The 22,889-nt window shown below is 44.1% G+C and overlaps 2 protein-coding genes across 5 annotated transcripts in view; both read right to left on the bottom strand.

Moving 5' to 3' along the window:
- Positions 1-1,716: 1,716 nt before the first annotated feature.
- On the bottom strand, positions 1,717-8,844 carry slc15a1a (solute carrier family 15 member 1a; the record flags this gene model as incomplete). Its single annotated transcript, XM_080018854.1, has 22 exons — positions 1,717-1,941; positions 2,382-2,489; positions 2,678-2,815; positions 3,067-3,178; positions 3,718-3,825; positions 3,955-4,001; positions 4,111-4,254; positions 4,393-4,509; positions 4,733-4,814; positions 4,919-5,007; positions 5,108-5,185; positions 5,286-5,375; positions 5,498-5,584; positions 5,690-5,772; positions 5,889-5,972; positions 6,109-6,199; positions 6,324-6,423; positions 6,541-6,660; positions 8,018-8,159; positions 8,270-8,348; positions 8,671-8,705; positions 8,838-8,844. 22 exons carry the CDS (start codon positions 8,842-8,844, stop codon positions 1,717-1,719), a joined length of 2,166 nt encoding a protein of 721 aa, XP_079874980.1.
- Positions 8,845-9,135: 291 nt separating this feature from the next.
- Positions 9,136-22,889, bottom strand: part of LOC307244121 (dedicator of cytokinesis protein 9) — a 77,971-nt gene continuing 64,217 nt past the window's right edge. For 2 of the 4 annotated variants that reach the window (XM_080019164.1, XM_080019167.1), the window contains exons 35-53: positions 21,813-21,927; positions 21,635-21,701; positions 21,487-21,534; positions 19,785-19,921; positions 18,084-18,199; positions 17,377-17,514; positions 17,082-17,264; positions 16,871-16,984; positions 16,307-16,522; positions 15,833-15,890; positions 15,571-15,677; positions 15,235-15,357; positions 15,017-15,130; positions 13,068-13,214; positions 12,725-12,935; positions 11,148-11,338; positions 10,943-11,043; positions 10,705-10,843; positions 9,136-10,150 (exon numbers count right to left, since the gene is read on the bottom strand). In XM_080019164.1, the coding sequence (XP_079875290.1) occupies positions 10,025-10,150; positions 10,705-10,843; positions 10,943-11,043; positions 11,148-11,338; positions 12,725-12,935; positions 13,068-13,214; positions 15,017-15,130; positions 15,235-15,357; positions 15,571-15,677; positions 15,833-15,890; positions 16,307-16,522; positions 16,871-16,984; positions 17,082-17,264; positions 17,377-17,514; positions 18,084-18,199; positions 19,785-19,921; positions 21,487-21,534; positions 21,635-21,701; positions 21,813-21,927 (2,451 nt within the window). In that variant the 3' untranslated portion in view covers positions 9,136-10,024. Of the gene's footprint in view, positions 10,151-10,704; positions 10,844-10,942; positions 11,044-11,147; positions 11,339-12,724; positions 12,936-13,067; positions 13,215-13,797; positions 13,828-15,016; positions 15,131-15,234; positions 15,358-15,570; positions 15,678-15,832; positions 15,891-16,306; positions 16,523-16,870; positions 16,985-17,081; positions 17,265-17,376; positions 17,515-18,083; positions 18,200-18,817; positions 18,862-19,784; positions 19,922-21,486; positions 21,535-21,634; positions 21,702-21,812; positions 21,928-22,889 lie in introns of those variants that run through there. The other 2 variants (XM_080019166.1, XM_080019165.1) reach the window with 2 other exon arrangements.

Raw genomic sequence — 22,889 nt, 5'->3', positions numbered from 1 at the left:
CAACTCTAAATATATAATATATATTTTATATAATAATAATAATAATAATAATTATTATATTTACACATATTCAGTATTTATTGTTGCTGCACTAAGCAATTTCTCCTTGTGTGAAGTGATCGAATTCCGAATTATATTCAACATTCACAATTTAGTGCAACGTCATCATGAAATAGGTATGCTCGGGTCTATTTGAAAGATAGTGATAGCCAACCGATAAAAAAAAAAAAAAAATTCATTAAAAAGCTCTATTTAACAAATAAATGGAAAAAAAACGATCTGCCCCTCGCTCCATTCAAAATTTAAAATTATGTTAAATACATTTTGTTGTGAGCAATACATTATTTAGCTGCAATTCAGTGTTTAAATCAACTTTATTGCAACCTTGTACTTTATTTAATCAACAACTCATTCTGATTATGAGTTCTTGGTCACAATTTGTTACCCAGAGCTGATAACACTAAAGATTTAGACTTTGATAGATCCATCAAAGTCCTGAAGACTGGATCTATCAAAGTGCTGGTGTAGGATTGCTCATCAATGATTCATCAGGTCCACATCTTTGTACTTTACGATGACACCAGTTCTATCATTTCACTGTAAATTGAAATAAGGCTATGCATACAGATTTTGTGTCACTGTCAAGGTATTTGTACTTGTACTACTTAAGTAAAAGGTCGGAGTTCATCCACCACAGCCAGACAATAATGTAAGTAAACTGAAATAATATCAAATTGTGCATACTGATGGGTGGCACAGTGGCGCAGTGCATTGCACTGCTGCTTCACAGCAAGAAGGTCCTGGGTCCTGGGTCGCTGTTGGCACCGTGCTCCGGCGGGTTATCTCCCAAATAGGAGCCTTTCTGTGTGGAGTTTACATGTTCTCCCCGTGCTCACATGGGGTTTCCTCCACCTACCATCAGTAAGGACCCCCACCCAAAACATGCACACATCATTGTCTGACCAGCGATGGACACTCGTTACCAGGTCCCCAGGCGCGTCGACGAATGCTGCCCACTTCTCCTGGCTGCCGCCCCAGAGGAAGGACAAGCCAGGATGGGTCAAATGCAGAGGCCTCATTTCACTGGCCACCATACAAAAGCATTTGCATGTGTGTGTGTGTATGCATGTGTTTTGGTGTGTTGCGTGAAGATTAAAGATTCTTCTTCTGATGACTCATGGAATCAAATTTAAGGAATTCAGCAGAACTTTTTTTTTACCAGTACTGAATTTGATAACAGCTACTTCACAAGACAAAGGGCTTTGTACTATTCCCCCATCAGTATTAAAGGGGAAAGCCAATTAATAGTTCACATTTTGTTTTAAACATGATCATATTTATTTGAAAGGTTAAATTGTATAATTGTACACATAAATAGAAAAATGTGGAATTACTTGGCCCATGTCACAGGGCTCTTTTCAAACTTCGATCTAACATAGTTTACAACTGCCAACAAATCTATTTGTGTTTTAGTTGATACATTTACAAAATATCACATGTATTGTTGGGATATTTTGTAAATAGGAATATGTATGATCTCTCCCTTTCACATCACACATTTTATTTCCTCTGACACTTGCTTTCTCACACACACACACACACACACACACACACACACACACACACACACACACACACACACACACACACACACACACACACACACACACACACACACACACACACATACTCTCGTGAGCATGCTTTTAAAGTTATTTACATTTTCATTTCTTTGACATGATTGCTGTGCTTGGACGTGTCTTTCGTGTCCATCTGAATGTCTTTTTTATCGAGCCGCTCTTTATTATCTTCATCGTCGTCCTTCGCCTGGAACTGGGCCTCGATCTCCGCGGGGTCGGTGTAGGTGTAGAAATGAGCCATGACGGAGAAGATCAGACACACAGCGACCAGGAGGGAGGCGAAGAGGGCGTACTCTGCCCACTGGAGGAGGAGGAGGAGCAAACAGGAGGGTCACACTCTTGGTCATAACCTTTACAACTATTACTATTCACAGAGGTGGCTGCTGATGACAGAACACTGTGGCCTTTGTCCACCATCAAAAAACACCCAGACGGACAGACAGACAGAGAGACAGACCGACAGACAGACAGGCAGATAGATTTGGTTTCCATTTATTGAATATGTACCTGATGTACCTGTGTTTTTTTGTCTTACTGTTATACTCTATAATGTTGAATACTGTCATGTACAGCAGAATGAGGCTGTCTTTGTTTGCCTGTTTCTTGCTTGTTTCCCTTGAACTTTACCCCCCTTTTTTGACACCCTGAGCATGGGAGGAAGGGGGGGCGGGGGCTATTCCGATCCCGTAAAAATGTCTGTCCATTTTTCTCGGGGGTGTAGGAGCGGAAAAACTTTCGTACCTGCTGAGAAATCTGTGCCAGCTCGGCCACAATCAGCACATTGAAGTTTCCGGCGGCCACGGTGAACAGCCAGCCGGCCTGGAGCACGGCTTTCATGTTGCTTGGAGCCTGAAGGTGAGAGAGGGAGGAAGGTCAGGAAAAGCGAAATAAGATAAAGGGGGCTCCCGCTGTGTGGAAGAGAAGGGAAAAAAACAACAACAACAACAACAAAAAACATGAAGATCATTCCCACCTCGCAAATCAACCCCCTTCCAGAGCGTAAAGGCAGCGTTATGCGTGATATACATGGGATCTACCTGTGAGTAGGAGAACTCCAGACCGGTGACGGAGAACACCACTTCCCCAGCTGTGATGAGGAAGTACTGTGGGATCTGTAAGGCCATGTGCACCGTGTTGGGCTTGATGTCTTCGGCCGCCACGATGGCTTCCCCACACTGCGAGCACAAAGGTACGTCTGTCACTTCTCTCGCGCAGAACAGATGGAATAGAAGGTCAGTGTGACGGTCATGCCCGCGAGCAATTATAAGAGACACTAGTAACCAGCAACTAAGAAAAACACATTTACTTTTACATGTTTTTTACATTTTTACATTTGAGTCGGATTAAAAAAAAAAAAAAAAAAAAATCTTTCCAATTCCCAATATTTTGCCTATTTCTTGTCCCGTGTCTGACACCGTTCACTTACATTAGGTCCGATGGTGAAATAGCTGGGAATGATGAACGTGTAAGAGGCCCCGAATCCAAATTCCCTCGAGTATTCGCAAGATGCTGTGCTGTTTTCGATGGTAAAGATGGATCTGTGGAGCGGGACAGAAAGGGCGTTTTCTTCCAGTTATTTAGCGCCGCATGCGTAAATTGAGGTGTAGGCTTCGCGGAGCCAGTTTCTGTCAAGACAACTCGACGGCGCCGCGCCGCGCCGGCCTATTTAAGCGGCCGATCCTTCCTGCTCTGCTGCCTGCTCTGCTGCCTGCTCTGCTGCCTGCTCTGCTGCCTGCTCTGCTGCCTGCTCTGCTGCCTGCTCTGCTGCGCTCCCTCCAACCCCACCTCCTCCGTCTGTTGGGCTCTACTCCTCTATCCGGTGGGGGGGATTTCAGCTCATCGCTCCGATATTTCCAGCTCATTAAGTCCGCCTATGTTTGCCGTCCTCCTCACCGGGAGTGAACGAGCGGTAGAGCCCGGGCGCCCAAACGCAAAACTGTTCTCCGTTAATAAATATGATTTCAAATTACATCGAAGAGTTGTCCGTCAGAGATGCATTTTTACTTGAACACCTCTAAAAAAAACAGTGTATAAGGACAGCGAAACGTGATGGAAATAAAAACCGTGAAGCGCTTACTTTCCGTTGCGCAGTGGAGAGTAGTTGGAATAAGAAGACGCTTCTATTAGAACGTAGTCCCCTGCAGCGCCCGATACGTTGACCGCCGAGTTCATCCCGTTGACAAATCTGAAAAAGTGTTTGCGTGTGGAAAATAAAGAAGAAAAAAAACAACACAAAATCACTCTCAGCAAATAGTGGAACCATAATGAGCCACAACCAACTTCAGCCATCACAATTCACGACAGTCAAACTGACCTCACGGCGTTGTTGCCCTGTTCTGGCTTGGCGTTCAAATCGCTCGTCTGCGATGGGAGACACCGCGGTTACATTTTGGGGTTTTTCCCCCCTCATCGAAATATTTCCTCCGCGCCCGTGCCCGTGCTCCGTCCCCACGTCGCGGTCGTAACTCACCAATATCCATCTGTCGCTGGTGTTTGAGGGGAAGAGGAGCGTGTGGCGCTTCCCCAAACCCAAACTGACGTTCCGACTCGTCGGGGGATTCTCTACCGAAACTGTGAAGTTGCCTCCGTCGAACGTGAGGTAATTCTCGCCGGCCTGTGACACCAAAAAGGGAATGTTTGTCGGCGCGATTAAAAGAAAAATAACGGGCAACCGTCATGTCGTGGAATGTTCGCTTTTTTTTAGAATTTTTTATTCTTGTCCTTTTTGTCTGCAGGGTTTCGTCTGACGTACCTGGCCGGCGGCGAGTTGCACCGTACTGTCAGGCAGAACTACGGTCAGGGGCCTCGCTCCCATGTTGACTAACTTGAGCTGGGTCTGCGCGGCCGAGGGGAAGGTGGGCAGTGTTTTCTGCAAAGGAAACAAAACAAGTGGTACATCTCGTGACTTACGCCTTTTTTTTTTAACGATCTCTCGAGGGGCGCTCAGGAAGAAGTAGTTAAAATTTTCTAATCATGCTTAAAAAACAAAACAAAAAACATTGATTATATAAGGAATGACTGTTTGGATTTTGTGTGTTTTATGGAATGAAGCCGTGATATGGTGTATACAATGTTTCTGTGTAGATCCTTACGTTGATTTCAACCTGAACCAGGGAGGCCGCCACGAACGCCATGGCTGCCAAAAACATCCCCACTGTCATCCTCTTCAGAGGTCTGTGGAATCAGCACATATTTATATTACATTTTTTTTTCTAATCTTATCTCATATTGTATTATCTAACCTTATCTCATCTTCACGGGGTCACCTCAGGACTTACGTGAAGTTCAGGCCGCACTTTTTGATCAGGGGATAAATGACGCTGTCCATCAGAGGCACCAGCGTCAGGATCAAAATGGGGTTCACCGTCTTACCAAAAAAACGGAAATCAACGGGTGAGTTCGTTCCCAAACGACGATTGGTTTCACAGTTCGATCCGCCCCGACGCCACAAAGCTGATTTGGCGTACTTGCATTTGGTCGGGCTGTAGGATGAGAAATCCAAAGTTCCCGTCCATGGTGGTGGCCTGCAGGGTCCATCTAGAGCCCTGTGGAGGGAAGGGCGGAATTTTCGACTTTATCTGTTGACAAAATCAAGACTTTAAAAGCTCCGTCGACAAAACTCATTTCAAGCTTATTTAAACGTACCTTTTGGTCAAACAATGTCCAGAACATAGGCAGTGGGATGTAGAGGAAGAGGACCTTGAGCACCATTTTGATTTGAGCAATAAGAAGTTTCTACAGGTGCAGAAATAGAAAATATCAGTTGCTGACGCTGCGTTTTGGGCTTTTTATTTTTATTTATATATATATTTTTTGCGAGCAGACATGATATAAATAACATGATATAAAACCCCTACATCGTATTTCTCTTCTGCCCAGTCCATCCAGTGAGTTCTCTTTGGATAGCTGTCGCTTCTGTGCCTGAAGCGATTCTTTACGGCAAACTGAATGGCGGGAGATCAAAACGAACATTTTAGGAACCTCTGATATTACCGTGGCCGTGTTTACGCGAATGTGAACACGCCAATAGGGGGTTTCCCCCAACCTACCCCAATGCATTTGCACACATCCAGCATGATGTTCCCCTGGGGCTCAGCTTTGTAGTACATTCCGCTCCCCGCGATGAACACCACTGTAGGAGCAACACATCGGGTGCATTTGCTGTGCGTGTTTCACACACTTTTACCCGGAAAGGGTGCGTAGGGCACATCCGACCGTTGCTCGGTAACCTCAAAACACAAGACGTACCGAGAGCCACCACCATGAGCGCGGCGGGGACGCCAAAGGCCAGCGGGTAGCATTTCTGCGGGATGTGGATTCCACACTCCTGGGCTGAAGTGGGGCGGGCGACAGAAACAATGAATGGACTGTTTGAGGGCAATCCCTCTTTTAACATACCGTCCAACACCACCAATCAGTACGGTATCAAACTTCCTTCTCAATGACTTTCCTTCTCAATGAAACGCACCCCTTAGGATCGGCGTGATAATCGTTGATAGAAGACTCCCCGCGTTGATGCACAAGTAGAAGACGGAGAAGAAGGTGCTCCGCTGTCTTTGCTGCAGAGAGAGAGAGCAAGAGACGCCGGTGAGCGGCCGCGTGCACGCTGTGGAACGGACGCCGCGGGTTTACGCGGGAGAGCGTCGTCCGGCCAACGTCTCCGTTCATCAGTTTCGCTCCGACCTGGTGATCCTGAAACTGGTCTCCACCGAAGGCGGCCACGCAGGGCTTGATGCCTCCCGTTCCCAGAGCGATGAGGAAAAGACCCACCATGGACAGCGAGCTACGAGTTTGGGAACAAGAAGCAGCAACTCTGTTAATATTTAACGCGTGCGCGCTGATTAGCGGAGACCATGTTGGATTTTGAAGCCAGTTTCGCCGCAATAAAAAAAATACCCACACGTGGAAGGTCATGTTGTCAGGCGTCCCGTCTCTGTCGGTGTCTGTGATGTCGTGGACGGCGCTGACGGCCATCACGATCTGGCCGACGGCGTAGACGATGGACAGATAAATGATCGTCCTGCAGGAAGAATATAAGAGAGGCTGTCACGGATTCGTCCGGAAATTAAGCATTCAAACGCACAGGCTGTACTGGTTTACTAATTTGGGTGAGTTCAAAATATGGATGGGCCAATACAGTGGTACTTTGACTTACGAGTTTAATTTGTTCCATGACAGAGCTCGTAATTCAATCTGCTCGTATAGCAAATCAATTTTCCCCGTTGAAATTAATTGAAATGCCATTTATCCGTTCCAGCCCCCCAAAAAACACTCCAATTTAAAGTGTATTTACCTTGGAGATCAGACGACTTGGACTAACGGAAGATGCTGGCGGAGGTGGAGGGTGGAGGAGATAGGCGGAGGAGGTTGGAGGAGTTTGTTTTGTTTCGTGCTTTTTCGGTCGCTTTCGTTTGTTGCTACACTTTATTGCTGAACTTAATTGCTACTATTTATTTATTTATTTATTTTCACTTCACTTTCGCTATGATTTCATGCTTTAATTCAGTCGACATCATCCGCTTCTTCTTCCCAGCACCTACTTTCTTAGGACCCATGGTTAGAATTGTATTTTGGTTGGGCAAAATAACGGCACAAAAAGCACAAAACGCGAGCACGAAACACAAAAGAGATGCTTCCACGGTCAGGTAACCACGTGAGGAGAACGAGTGAGACGCGGGATGCTGGCCGGATTCGCTCGCCACGCCAACTAGCGACGGCGCACCTGAAGCTCGATGCTCGTAACTCACATTTTTGCTCGCAAATCAATACAAAAAGTCGACGGAACGACGGCTCGTAACTCGGAAAACTCGTATGTTAGAGCACTCGTAAATCAAGGTACCACCTGGACACTGGTGAGATACCGGACTAAAACAGGGTTGCAATGTGGAAGCTTTCTGGGATAACTGGAGGTGGGGAATGCTACCCAGTTTAGGTCTATGTTCCTCCAAAATGCATTTGGACCAAAATGTGTTTTGAACCAAATTAGGGATCATCACCTACTTTAACAAAGAAAAAAATGCAATAATAGATTTCATGCACTACAATTTTCCAGGGCCGAGTCATGAATTTGAGTGACCCTGTCATGCATTAGAAAATGTCAGATATTATAGGAAAAATTAACATTTAACACATAGATGTATAAGGTCGCTATTGCAGAAAATTTGAATTAATGTCTGTCATTATGTTTTTATGGCCCCAATACAACGGTGGTTTGGATCGGTATTGGACATTATTTAAAATGTAGATTTCAGATTTGGTATTATATTTGTATTTTCTTGTTGAAACAATAATCCAGTCCTTTGTTGCCACATGATCAACAGTTCTATCCAAGATCGACAATTAATGCAACTGTAATGGAGCTGGATACGGACGCTCACTTAAACTTCCCCAGCCAAGAGTCGGCCACGATGGCCCCCAGAATTGGGGTGAGGTAGCAGAGAGCCACGAAGGCGTGGTAGATGGAGGTGGCCAGGTCATCGTCCCACTTCAGGAAATACCTGAAGTACAGCACCAGCACGGCTGCCAGCAGGAGGAGAAAGGGCTTGTTGCATTTGTAGCACATAACAGATGGAAAACTGGGCCGTAACCGGGTGATATTTAGTGTTGAAAGTGCATGAATGTGTTCTCACCTCGCATGCCATAGTAGGAGAACCTCTCACAAAACTCATTCACCACAATGAAGAAAATGCTCAGAGGATAGCCACACACCTGCACATTCTGATAGAAAAATTAGACATTAATTACAAATATACAATATATATTATAGTATTTACCATTTCTACAGTATAATACAAGTCATATTGCTATCACTTTGAAGTGACGTGTAATTATCATAATAAAATATTGCAAATGTAATATTACATATAATTAATATTGAATGATAATACAATAAAAAAATATTGAAATTATTTTAGACTTGATCAAATTTGAATTGTTTAAATAAAAAAATTGAGGGTTAAACATTTTCTTCAGACAAAACTCAGAACTGCACATGATCATAAACTATTTTTATGAATCAAGTTTCATTTACCTTCCCCCTTGTCCTGGTTTTAGGATCCTCTTTATCTGTGTGCACAATAAAATCAGTTTACAATACATAACTAACTCCCTTTAAACCAAAGGCGTGCCGAATAGTTTGTAAAACCACAGTTAATGGTGATTTAAAATAATATACGCAGACATATTTTTCCAACTCACCAGTCATGGTGGCTTCTGCTTGTTATCCTTTGACGTTTGAAAACTCTCGACACTTGCACACAGCGGGAGCGGTTCACAATCGATCCCTTTGCGCTCAGAGTGCGAGGTCTAGACCTGCACTTTATGGTCGTTATTAAACCCCTGATTTGTCTCCCAGAACGCTGAGCGTGCAGTGTGTCCTTTTTATGGTTTCCTTATGTAGGAAACACAAGAATGTCGCAGCGTCAAGAGTGAGTTGTACATGATCCAGACACTTTATACACCTTATTAAATAACTCACTCTACTCATTTGTAGAAGTGCAGAAATAGGAGGGACTCTTATTTATTTTAAAGAAAAGCATTAGGGAACATTTCAGTTTACAGCAGAACAGTGATTTTCTGTTAAATAAAAAATAAAAATAAAAACAAAACCCATTGCCTCCCGAATATAAAACATTTTTTTATTAACATTTGGATAAACACTAAAATGGTAAAAGCTTCATATTTCTTCCACAGTAGGTCTAGTCTCCTCTGCCTCACTGCTTTGGCAAGAAGGTGAACGTCATCTTTACAGTGTATACGCCCCACACAGCCAGATATTTAGCAAAAAAAAAAAAAAAAAAAAGAAAAGAAGACAAATATTGCACACAGTCCATTTTTTACATACACAAATAAACAATTTGGAATACGCTGACTGTAAATGGCTTTAAATATTTTGAAAAAGTCTCACCCATTCTAAGACATTGAAGTGATTAAGGTCAAATGCATTATAGTCATTTCACAGAGGCTCCTCTGCGGAATCCGCCGCCTCGTAGAAATGGAACTTCACGTCCAAGGGAAATGAGCGTCGTGTGCAGCATATACTGTTCATCCCGACATCGATATAGAGACGTTATAAAAAGGTGAAATACTGTACATACAAAGTGAAATCGGAAAAGTTATCAAAAGGGAACGCGGGGCGGGGACCGACGTCATGCATATCGTCAGGTTCCAACAGGGATATCTTCTTAGGGAGGGAAGAGACCTCCCGAGCTTCTCAGGGGGACACAGTTTTTTCCCCACCTTCCAGCTTCCTAGTCATATCTCCCGCATTGGCCCATCGCCTCTTTCCTTTGTCAAGGTGGAACTTCCTCCGTCACTGCACAGTGAAAAGGTCCGATGACGAAAGGAGGAGAAGGAGGAGAGCAGCGTGGAGGGGGTCTCCGGTCTCACACCACAGAGGACGAGCTGGGGACGCCCTGGATGGTGGCGCCCGCCGGCGTTCCGCTGATGGCGTTGAAGATCTGGAGCGAGTCGGGAAGAACGTGCTTCATGCCGTCCTCAACGGGACTGATCTGCGAGAGAGGGAAACAACAGGGAGAGGCTTGTCGACAGGCCGTACCGCAGACTTCGGAGGACGAACAATGTGTTTAAGTTACGATGCATTACCATCCGATCTGCTCATGTCAGCACAAAGGTAAAAAAAACAGGAGAAACAAGGTGTTATAAAACATTACATTACCAATCAAATATCAGATAGGAAATGCCACTCAGGTTAAGGCTGGGCATTATTGAAAAAATCACATACATCATACTTCGATATTAATCGTTTGACAATATTTTGGAGATGACTATCGATGCTTTCATAATATAGTTACACGCAAGACACTTAGAAACAATCATTAGTAATGTGGATAATGCAACCCAGCAGCTTGACAACATTTAACTACATCACGGTTTTACCACAATCATAACCAAAACCCAGACGATATCCAGTCTCATATCATGATATCCATACTATAATGATATATATCCCCCGGGCTCTAATCGGATTCATTAAAATTCCAAGCTCAGCGTCAAAGGCAAAGGTCTTCCTTCTGGTAAGACCAGCTTCCAGCGGCGCGCTTACCTGCTCGTGCATGATGACCGACAGCTCTCGGGCGAGGTCTCGGTAGTTGGCCTTCATCTCGTCGTGGTACTCCTGCTGGTCCTCTTTGATGAGCCGCTCATTGATGCCCAGGCCGTGACCGCAGGCCTCCACGAACTGCCTGCTCGCGGGAATTGTGCAATACAAACAAACCATGAGCGTGAGTGCCAGTGCCTACAGATAAGAACCCCATTATCATCAACCCTATTTTGCGTCTCACCTGAACACCTCCTTGAGCTGCTTGACCTTGTTGTCCGGATACTTCTTGGTGCTGGTGTTGTCCAGAAACGCTCGGGCGTACGCCAGCGGACCGGCGTTCACCTGAAGGTGGGTGTTAAGGTCACGTCAGTTTGTGTCATTGATGAGGGGAATTGTATGTGTGTGTGTGTGAGAGAGCAGCATTGTGACTTGAGAGTGGTCCGGACCTGGACGCAGATGCTGCCCTGGAGCTTGAGCTGCAGGCGGATCATGTCCACCTCGCTGGAGGAGCACAGCTGCCGGATCTCCGCCACCTTCTTGCTCATCTCGTCGATGGCCACCTCAATGGGGTTCAGGTCGGTGTGGTGCTGGTACATCACCGCGATGCGCTTCTTCACGTACGGGAAGCAGTGTGTAGCTGGGGGGACCGGGAGGAGAATGAATGGGGGGGAAGGGGTGGGGGGGGAAGGGAGGGGCGGCTTGGGGGAGAAAACGGGTGTTTTTTGCTTCTCCTTTGTTGACTTTCACAGTTTTGGGGTCTGACGGTCGGGCCCGCGTGGCCCTTGAATGCAACGCACTGTTACATAACAAAGAGATAAGGATGCACCTTTGTATCTGCAGATCTACAGAACAATAACACCACTGTGCGATTAGGGAGAGAAGTCCTTGACATAGAGCTGACATGTCCACAATCTAATCAGATTCTTCCGCATTTGCACACGATGTTTCTGCTGAGTAACGTGAGTAATTGACGCCTCACTGAAGGACTGATAATCTGTGTTCATTCTCTTTCATACAGAGTGTGAAGGATCCCTTTATTGTGTAGATTCATGTATAATCTTTGGGAGAAACATGTAAAATCGTCTCTGTGCTGCTGAGTAGCGATGGGTCATTAATAAAATTCTAGTATCACAGAAATGTTTAAGGACAATAATAGCATTGAACATTGAACAGAAAATACACATTTGAAACTGCGGAGGCCATTGCCTGTTTCATTGTAGGGAAGTAAAAAGCATTTTCAACGACATTTTAAAGCAACACTATGTCACCTTTTTACTTTAAAATAACAGCTTCAAAATAATTTTGATGCTACACTGACTTGTAATATGAAGAATGGCACCTCTGCGCCAGCCCTCACTTTCATTGTGCCACGGGGTTGTTTCACCCTTTGACTCACGCGTATGAGCCGATCTGCCAGGCCGAGCACATCTGGTACCTGCACCGGTAACAGTGAGCTGATAGCAGTGGGAGTACTCAGTCGGTACTCAGTAGTGCTGAAGCAGTGAGGTCCATGCAAGGGCCGCTGTAACCTAGGTATACATTATATCCTAGGTGTACATTATATTTGCGTTTGTTACATAGACTGTTATTGAAACGTGACCGATAAGGTTCAAATTTGTTTGGTAAAATAAATTGTTTTCAGACACCGCAGGATCGTGTTTTTGAAATTGTAGGGCCGCCAAATCCCAAACACCAAAAGTTACATAATGCTTCTTAAACTTAATTAAATCGCTAATGCCATTCAGGCTAAAATAGATCACCAGCCTCTTTTGAAATAAGCAGGTAACATATGCTGAATAACCATGGATTCACGTTGTACTTTGTTATCTACCAGTTACTTATTTATTTTAAAGATTTCCCCATTTTTGTTAACGTTTGCATATTTCCTTCCGTGCATCAATCTGAGAGAATACAATATCATGTCTGGCATCAATGACCCTTGTGAAAATAAACATCATCCATCAAGAAGTTTTTTTAACTTATTTCAGCACACTAATCTGCCCTGAGGGAACATGCCACCTACTGGTTAATATCGTCCTCCGCTTGCACTGCTCCTCCACTCCTCCTTGCTTCTTCCCTGAGATGGTGAAAGGCATCTCGAACACAAAGCGCCGGATGTTGTGCGTCTTCTCAAAGTCCGTCTTGCGGTCCACCAGCTCCTTCTCCTCCAGGAATGGCGTGACGTGGGTCACCTGGATGTAGGCGAACTTGGAGTCCAGGTCTTTGGGATTTATCTGGCCATACGGGGAAAAAAAAGATGTAAAAAACCCCCCCCAAAAAACAACTAAAACCCAAATTGGAACAGTCTGGAAACAACCAAACAAAATTAACCGTCACACAGAAATACTGTACATTATAATTCTCACCCTTCCAGAGTCCTGTATCATTTTCACATTCTCTTGGCCAAACTTGTCGGAGTAGAGCTTGAGCAGCCTCTGGGAAATCTCCGCCAGGGGCGTGAGTTTGGGCTCCTTGTAAATATACTCCTTGCCGTCTTCATCCTCAAAGAAACCCTAAGAAGAGGTAAAAAAAACCCAAACAAACATGGTTAGATGCACAGTACAAGATGAAAACATTACTTAACCATCCCTTTTATTCATAAATAATAATATAATAACTTAGTTACCCAAAGGTTACCAAAAAGACTTGTTTCGACTGTGAGTGCTCTGGGTCATTCCAACAATTAATTAAAAATACGTTTAAACTAAAATGTTGAACGAGCTCAAAGAATGAAAAATGTTAATCACAAAGACAGCGTTTAAATATTAATGAAAGAAATAAAAAAAAGTGTCAGTTCAAAGCTTTGAGACGGAATGAATGACGGACGGAAGAAAATGGGAGTTTCACGCCGTCAAGCGGGTGTGATGACATTCTGTTTACATCCAACACTCAAAGATTAGGGATTTTAGTTAAGTGGCCCTAAACCAAGGTATACGTAGGAGATAGGGAAGCGAGAGATAAAGACAGAGGGACAATATAGATAATAACGGCAATTAAGATTCAGAGTACCGGTACCATCAACCGTATCGGAACACTAAACACATAACAATCTGGAGTTGGTAGTTCAATGTCGACGCCGCTTCCACAGGGATTTACCTCAGTCTCTGAGTCAGAAAACTGGTACTGCTACGGAGTCGTGGACGACAGAAAACAAACATTAACATTCCAGGACCACTGCCATAAACGTGACCAAACTAGTGAAGAACAACAGGAAGTCACACTACGGCACCGCCGGTTAGGTAAACCACCATGTTAGGAGGAACACGGTTGTTTCCAGGTTTTAGGGTCTAGGAAAAGCACACTATTAAAAGTAAACACACCCAGATCCAATAGGTCACTATATTATGTTTAATTTCTTGATTTTTTTTTAGTTTTTTATTTCAGGTCAGTTAGACAAACCCCGAGAGCCTGAAATACGGTGTGTTAAAAACAACAGTCCGAAAGGATGTAAGGAGAAGTTAATTTGGCAAATGAGAGCAAAACAGCACCGTACGAGCGCCATGCATTGCTGTGGTGAGTGAGTGTTACTGCTAAGAGCTCAAAGCAACAAACTATGGAACAAGGTGGATCACAGCAGCACCACACCACACAGAGAGCACTAGGAGGCTCTAATGCATAACTTACCGCTGCCTATAAAAAGGATAAAAAAGCAGAAAAGGATATTAGAGTGGCACGAGACATGGTCATGTCTTTTAAATTGTTAAAAAAAAGATCATTAAACGCCCCTTTGCAGCTCCCATGCTCATACATAACTGTGCGCTTGTTAAGATCCAGTTTGGACGACTTTTTTAAAGTGGAAATCTGCACGATTATTATTATTTTTTTAATCCCATATTTGTAATTGGTCCCATATTTATTTAGCTAATAAGAAACAGTTGTTTAATGAATTAGCATTTTATATGCGCTCCTCTATATGCCGCTTCCATTGTTGGTGGCGGGGTCTACTGCCTTTCCCGGAAAACAGGCACTGATCGGCCAGGATATGATGTTGATATGGATGAACATTCACAAAAAGCAACTGCCGTCGGATGATAAGATATCCCCGCCACCTCAAGTGACAGAGAATAAAAACCCCAAAACAAATCAATCGATCAGTAGAAGGGCTATTTTGGAGAGAGGAAAGTTAAGAAAGACGAGGGCAAATGTTGCTGGACTTGTAGATCCCATGGATTTCCACTTTAAATTTTATAAAAAAATATATATATATATTAATAATAAAAACAGTAGCTTGACCACAATTTCTGAAAGTGACAAAACAGCATCGCACCCCATTGTCGTTGAGCCGGGAAACCGTGTGTTATTGGGGTGAACCCACCTGACCGAAGAAGGCCACTCTGAAGTAGGTTCCCAGCAGCCTTTTCCCCGTGTGCATCACCTCCGTCACCTTGCTGTACGCCCGGTGCAGCGTGTCGTACAGGTGGGCCAGTTTCTGTGCACGGCAGACACACACATAACCTCAGTCCTTTTACGTAGTATTTCGGTAAAACGTTGTCCTGCGTTTGGGCTCTCTGCTGAATATGGAGATCCCCGTACCTCAAAGTCCCTCCGCTTCTCGTAAATGGGGATAATCAGCTTGTAGATGTCACAGATGAGCTCGTAACGCTCGGCTTTCCACAGTCCGTCTGCACACTCCTCCAGCAGCTCCATCAGGACGTCCTGCGGGACAAGAGGATTGAGCATGTTAATGGATTATGCACATGAAAGAATATACCCTCGAAAGGTTTCAACACTTTGGTGAAATTGGTGTAACTGATCACATTCTTAATGTCAAGGGAAACAACTCAAACCAAAAAACCTTGAGACATTTTGCATAGCGCAATCAGCAAGCATGTAAGAAAGAAAAGAATTATTCCTTTTTGTGCGTCTAACCTCATTGAAGTGGACGTCCTGCATGCCTACGTCTTCCATCATGGACGCTTCTTCGTCGATGTTTGGAGTCACCACACGGAAGGCTGAGCAGCCTTGTTTGAACATGCCTGAGGACGTGACAACACACGGCAGTCATTAACAAAGAAATATTAGTCTTACTATTGTCCTCCTCATATAATAATTGTAAAATTATTTAAGAGAATGAACGCCAAATCTGTGGGTGGCAGAAAGCAGCAGTATCTGCTTTAGATGTGAAACGCACCTTTTCTCCGGAGGTACTCTGCCACCAGTGCTGCAACATGGACATAGCACATGGCTGCCTGCGAGCAAGAAAAGCAAACAAAGACCATCAAGACGACTCAAATTGGTAGAATGTAATATTTAGAAAAACAGTATCAGCTGTAGACTGACTCTATAGCTGTAGATATAGACTTTTACCCGCAGAAAATAATGGAAACTCAGCTCCTTTTTAATATTTCACGGCAATTAAAAGAGCTTCTTCAAGATAACAATTATACCGGCCAAAATAAATAATATTACTTATTCAGCTGATCCCCAGCATACAAAAAGTCAAATGAATTCTGTCATTGATTTGGCAAAATGAATTAATCTCAGCAGATTCTGTTGTCGCTTTTTCTTCAGCGGAACTTTGGGTGTTATTCCTTCCCAAGGAACGTCCATAGAACCACGAAAGAGTCGCCCCCCCCCCCCCGTGTTTTCCCCCGATGGAACTCACCTCGGACAGGTCTCCGTTCTTGACGTGGATGCGGGCCATGCTGTCCAGCCAGGTCTTGCGCAGCTCGGGCGTGCTGGCGTAGGACTTGGCCAGGCTGTACTGCAGATCCACCAGCATCTCCGGGTCCCTCTCGTGCTCCTTCATCTGGGCCGTGGCCATCAGAACCGTCCTGATCCGCTTGGTCAGGTCCTTCACGTCCGAGGGGAACGCCGTATTCTGGGGCGGACATTGAAGGTGTTGAAAACAGGTGAGAAAACCAGGTGGTGTCGGCCAGTCACCTTGAAAGCCTCAAAAAATATATATTTATCCATTTATTTATCTTTATATTCCCTATTCAGAATAACTACTGTCATGTACACGGAATTCAAAAATATATACAGAAAAAAATAAATAATAAACAGCTCAATATATCACAATAATTAATAAACAGCTCAAGAATAGTTATTTCCACCAAAATTTAAAATAGAATACAATATAAAATATAAGATGAGCAATGTAGCTTTCTGTAATGTATTATAACATTACCCTCAACATTTAAGATATGAAAAAAATAAAAATAAACACCTTTATGGTTCGGTCGCTGTTGGCACAGTTATTGATTATGGACAGAGACTGCTGAAATCTGGTGCTTCCAATCCCAATGACGTCAGCTATCAGTTGGCTCACAGCGATCACCACCTGGCGAGGAGAGCAGGAGAGAATCAATTAAGTGTCAATACAAAGAAAGAAACAACTTATTATAAAGCGCATGGGTGTCCGGACGGCCCGTCCTGACCTGTAGGTGCGTTCGGACGAAGGACTTGCGCCCGGTGTAGTCGAAGTTGCTCTTCATGAGGAAGTAGAGCAGGTGGGCGGCATCGCTGCGGATGCAACTCAGCTTGGAGTTGCAGCATTTCAGGATCTCGTAGCAAAACGAGGCGCACATGTCGGCGCGGCCCTCGAAAAACGTGCATGGGAACTAAGGGGAGGGATACGCACAGGCTGTCGGACGCGGAGGGAGGGGGACGCAGCAAACGCATCGCGGCGACGTGAATGAACAAAATAAAAAAGGTCATGGAAGCGCGTCTCACCTTGTAGATGAAGGTTCGCAGCGAGGTGAAGACCTGTTTGAGCGCCGTCTCCGACTGGTTGATCTGCAGGAAGCAAAGGTGGACCTCAAACACCTTCTTCATCAGCGGGTTGTGGCCGTAGTCGGAGCACAGCTGCGTCTGCGGAGAGAGAGGCAGAATATTTTACACAAAGAAGGACGGACAAGGTCAGCGACAGAAAGAGGCTGAACAAACAATGACGGTGATTTAAAAAAAGTTCTAGGTTTCTTAAACTTAAAATTGAGTTTAAGAATAATTTTTAAGTTGTGAGAATATTAAAAAATATTGGTTTAACAGAGTTCCCCTTAGCTTCATGTGTCTACACTGTAAAAAGTCATTGAATTGGGGTCACTGGATCAACTTATAAAATTGCTCTAAATTGTAAAATCGCATCAACACCTATTTCCAAGGTGTTGAGGCAACTTGAATTTTTAGAAATTAAGATGCACATTTTAAGTTGAGAAAACAGAAAAAAAAAAGAATAAATTATAGCATTTTTATTGGAATCCAATGATTTTTTTTCAGTGGGGACACTTAAAGCTCAAGAGAAACTTGAGAACTCTCCATCGTGGGGGTCAGTTGGTTCACAAGACACAAGTGGTCTCTCTGTAGCGACAATTTCCCTAAAATCTAAAGTACTGTGTGTGTGAGTGTGGGTGTGTGTGTGTGTGCGTGTGTGTGCGTGTTACTTTAAAGCCCATGATGAAGATGCTGAGTGTGTCCAGGACGGTCAGACACACTTCAGTGGCGATGTTCGCTTCCAGGAGCGACTGGTTCAACACGTCGGCGTCCGAGTGGCTGTAGGCTGCACGGGAACACACACACGTTGCAGCATGTTTAACACCGGTCGTGAATTTTGACAAACTTAAAATGTCTCAACAGCCGAAAAGTATATTCATAAACACCTTCAGTACGTCCAAATAACACATTAGTATCCAAGGCAAAGCGGCTTGCTACAAAAAGGTAGGAAATGAAATGAATGGAAAAGACAAGACAGTTTCATTCCAAAACAATTTACCGAAAATGATACCTACTCTTAAAAACGGTAGAACGCCAATGTCAGCAAAGTACAAAATGCTTTTTAATTTGTTGGCTGTAGTGCATAGTTTCTTCCAAAATGGAGAAATGATTTTAAAAGAAAAGCGTAAAATCTGGTTTATTTAATATTTAAAGGTCAATATCCAACATTGTTTAATTTTCCGTAAACATAAAAAACATTTTGGAATGAAGCGCTTGGATAAGCACATGGAAACTTTACAGAAAGTGGAACTCCAATGAGTTGTTAAAGCTAAAAATGAGCAAAGCAGATGGACTCGAGGAATTTACAATGCGTTTTCCGCTAAACTTGCATGCTCTTAATTCAATCAAATGGAAACAGCCAATGTCAATCTGAGAACCGCCTGTCGACCTGATACACTCTTACCATGCTCTACAGATATTCCAAGAACACTTGAAATCTTTCTTACACTGAAAACACAAAGAAATAACTTCATTAAATGGCACTACCAAACAGATGCACCACAGAGATTTAAAAAATAGCTTTGCTGTTTTTCCAACCCAGGCTTTATTCAAATATTGGTTTCCAAAAGTGTTCATAGCTCCGACGTCCCTGATCTTTACTCTTGAAAACTTACCACTCTGCTGCGGCTTAAATGCAGTCCAATGGTGAACACTTTCTTTTAATTTCCGTTTCAAAAATTGGACATTTTATCAAGTTTTTCAGGGTTTTATTGACTTCTGCAAATTAGTTCTTTTGGCTACATCCGCGCCACCCAAAGTCACTACAAACATGAAGTTGCGTCGCGTCCTGCTTGTAACGTACTGTAGTTAGGCTCTGAGATGTACAGCAGCGAATGTACACAGTCTTTTTAAATTAAATCTGATATTGCTGTTATTCCAAACACATTTCAAATAATAAACTAAGAAATGTTTGACTGTAATGCTTGTGCGAGTTTCCCCATTTTTTTTAAGACTTAAAAGCTTGCCCCATTGGACTGCATTCAATCACCAGGGGAAGTTGCAGCAGAGTGGTAATTAGAAGAGTTCAGTGAGTTTGTTCTCTGAATATACGGCAAGCGATGCGAACCAACATTTTAAGAAAGACCGGGTGCAAAAAATAGTCAGCCTACCCTTTAAAACTCTTTAGGTCAAATGAATCTACCAACAGCCTGCGTGAGCCAGAGTGCAGAATCATTTTATCCCGTCGGCGTCTTATTCCCACTCGTACGTTCCGTCAGATTAAACACTCCTGCTTTCCCACCCGGGCTGGGTTGAACAACACATGGAGGATGAGGATGATGAAGAGGGAGACGAGGATGATGCTGATAACAGCCTGGGGGAGGAGAGGGCGGAGGGAAGGGAGGTGAGGCTCTCGGCGCGGGAGCACTTACTGTGGTTAAAAGTGTATGAGTTATCCAGGCTGCTGAGCTGCTGTAAGCGGGCGTGCATCATCCCCGCCCTGTTGCGGGACACGGGCAGAGTCTGAGACTTCCGCTCGTGCGCTATGGGTCCCGCCCCGTCCTGGTTCCTGACGAGGAAACGGGACACGGTTAGAGGAGAGGCTCGCGGCCCGCACAGCAGCGCAGGGTTAGTCAAGCATTGAGACTCAAGGGGACGGAATAAACCCTCTTTGTCTAAATCGTTGGCCACTTGCTTAATGTGGAAAAGCTGAAACTTTGAAGACTATATACGACATACTCTGTATATATATATATGGTTTTTTTTCATTCTTAGATTATTTTGCTTTGTTTTCAGAGTTAATGTTGTTATTAAGCAATTTTTAAGGATAAGGGAGGAAACTTCATAAGGATTCCTTATTGTCCTTGTTTAAAGTAGGAGTTCAAAATAACTGTATTAAGTGCGGAGAAAGTGCATTCGCACATTTTGTCACATTTCTAATCTAAAACTAGTCTCCTGTGAATCAACAAGCTGTACGAACGGCTGTTTTTTGGAAGGATCGCCGTAATGTGTAGGATTGCCAAATAGCGCCGCGGGAACCATCTCCCCAATCTCCCGCTGCAATCTAAGCTTCTGCTTTTTGGGCTCACTGTCTTCTTCGTCTTGACTTGACTGTCTGTTGGAGCTGTTCTCCTTCTGCTACAACGTCTTTCAACAGTGAACCTTTTTGTGACGCCTGCATTCGCTTGGGAAAGGGTTTGAGTCATTCTCCACCACAGTCAGACATGGACATAAAATAACGTCGGGGGGCGAGGGCGTTGTTTCCATCAATCGTCACTTCAATGAATTTTGCTTAATGCAGCTTTAAACTCAAGCGAAAATAACACTGGATTCAATACGGGACATAGACGTCTGGAGTGTATGTCGAAAGCATGGGTCTGAAAAGTGCTTTGTATATTTTTCAACACATTCTACAGATATTCCTACTGCATTCCCAAAAAAAGTTAATCTGAGTAAAAACCTTTTTTTGTGATTTGTAGAGCATGCAGCAAAACAGAACCAGCAGCGGTAAAAAAAAATCAGCCGTCGCATTAAAGCCATGCAGGTGGAAATGAGATGAGTGGTAGTCGTGCCGGAGCGCAGCAAATGGTAGATTTTTCATAAAAAAAAAAAAAGGTGATAAAAAAGGAGATAAAAACATGCTTTTAGTGGAAATCTATGGCGGCTGCAGTCTTACCGGCAGGAGAAGGCGGGAGCCAGGGTTTTATCTATGTTAAACTTGCCAGCAGTTAAAGTGAATAGAGATGGAGAGAGTGGTGGGAGGGTTAGACAGAGCGGACTGGACACCCAGAGCCCTCGGAGAGTTCCCCCCTATAATATGTGTGTGTGTGTGTGTGTGTCAAAACTTGGTTGTGTGTACACTCAAACATATACACATCCTGGAATAAGTATCCAAAACAGTATCACGCTGTTAAAGGATTTCGCGTTTTACAGCGTGAGTGGGGGAAAGGATGTAGAACCTACAGAACATGTCCAAACCGGTAAATGCGTCATGACACATTTTGACGTTATTCCCACAATAGACATTCATCACATTATCATCGCTGAGAAAAAAATCGAGTTACTGGAAACAACTGTATGTACATTTGTCAGGCAAAACACATGTAAAACAGAGGATTTTTGGGAAAATGTTACCTGGCGATGTATCTTTTCCCCATGTACCTGAACTGATGGAGGCAAACTCTGAAGGGAAACACAACGAGCGAGTCAGACATTTTCAACTTAGCAACCCCTCATAATGTCAGCTCACCAAACGTTTACAACTACGTTTAAGGCTCCTTACTCCACGAGCGTGAAGAAGTCCATCAGATCGGCAGACGAGGCCTTGTTCCAGTACGTGAACAGGGCGTCTGGCGTGGGGAGGAAGCGGACACCAACACGTGGGATGAAGTGAATTTTGTACTTTGAATCGGGTGTTTTTGCCCCCCCCCCCCTCACCAGGAAGCGTGAGAGCCTCTTACCTTCAGACATGCTCTTGAGGACGTGCAGGAAGCACATGAGCAGGCTCTTGATCTCGGCCTGGTCCAGTTTGTCGCAGCGCAGCAGAGCGCTGCCCAGCGCCGAGGCCGGCTGGTTCTGACGGCAGACGGGCGAAATTAGAAAGGGACTAAGACTAAACCCACGACTTGCTACTCCTCTTCCTCCGCTTTCTGACCTCTCCACCCCGACTGGTCACTCAAGGTTCCCCCCCGTAGTTTTCCCATAGAGGTTTAACAGGAACTACACCAAGTCAATTCAAGAAAACGCCGACTGTTGCAATTCTAAATGACGGTTGGAGCTTTTCGTTTCCAGGTCGTACATCAAAACATCTCAGATTATTCTGAATTTACGTCCTGAAACTGGCTATTCCAGATGAAAACCAATTAAAAAGTAAAAAGTAAAAAAAAAAGTAATTTAAAGAGTGCAAAAACGGATTAAATATCACTTTCAATAAAAATCAAACTTTTTTAAACTGCTTGTTTTAGTCCTAATTAGCAAGGGGACTGCTACACTTTGACATATGAACTTCACTGCCTTATTACCAAGAATCATCCTGGTGGTCTGCGGGGCCTGGGGGTAGAAATGTGCCGCTACACTAGTCAGCCACGAGGGCCTAGCAGGGCTCTACGCACGGAGCTCCAAACAGGCGGGAGGGGGGAACAAAGCGACGGGGCCAGGGGTCGGCAGAATGTGGAAGCACGTTGCTTTGCCAGCGCTAACTTTAGTTTCGACCGTGGAACCGGCTGGGGATGACTTCATGGAAAGGATGAGGAGACGCTTTAAAGGGGCATCGTAGATCTTTAAGGCTGTCATCATCTGCCGGCTATAAGTCAAGACTGGGGGGCGTGAGGCTGCGGTGCCGTCAACGCGCCATTTCTCACCAAACAGCCGTTCATAAATAGAATATTTCATAAGGAAAGATTATTCACCGCCGTCCAGTTTTTTTTTTCTTTTACCCCCTTTCTCGCCGGCGTCAAACGAAATGTTTTTGCACATGTCGCCAAACAAAAAAGACCAGTGAACAAAGAAGATGAAATGAACAGGACAGAGTTGTGGCA

This window comes from Zeus faber, assembly GCF_960531495.2.
Source record: "Zeus faber genome assembly, chromosome: 18".
NCBI classification, from domain to species: Eukaryota; Metazoa; Chordata; class Actinopteri; order Zeiformes; family Zeidae; genus Zeus; species Zeus faber.
This window is presented reverse-complemented; position numbering and strand designations above follow the sequence as displayed.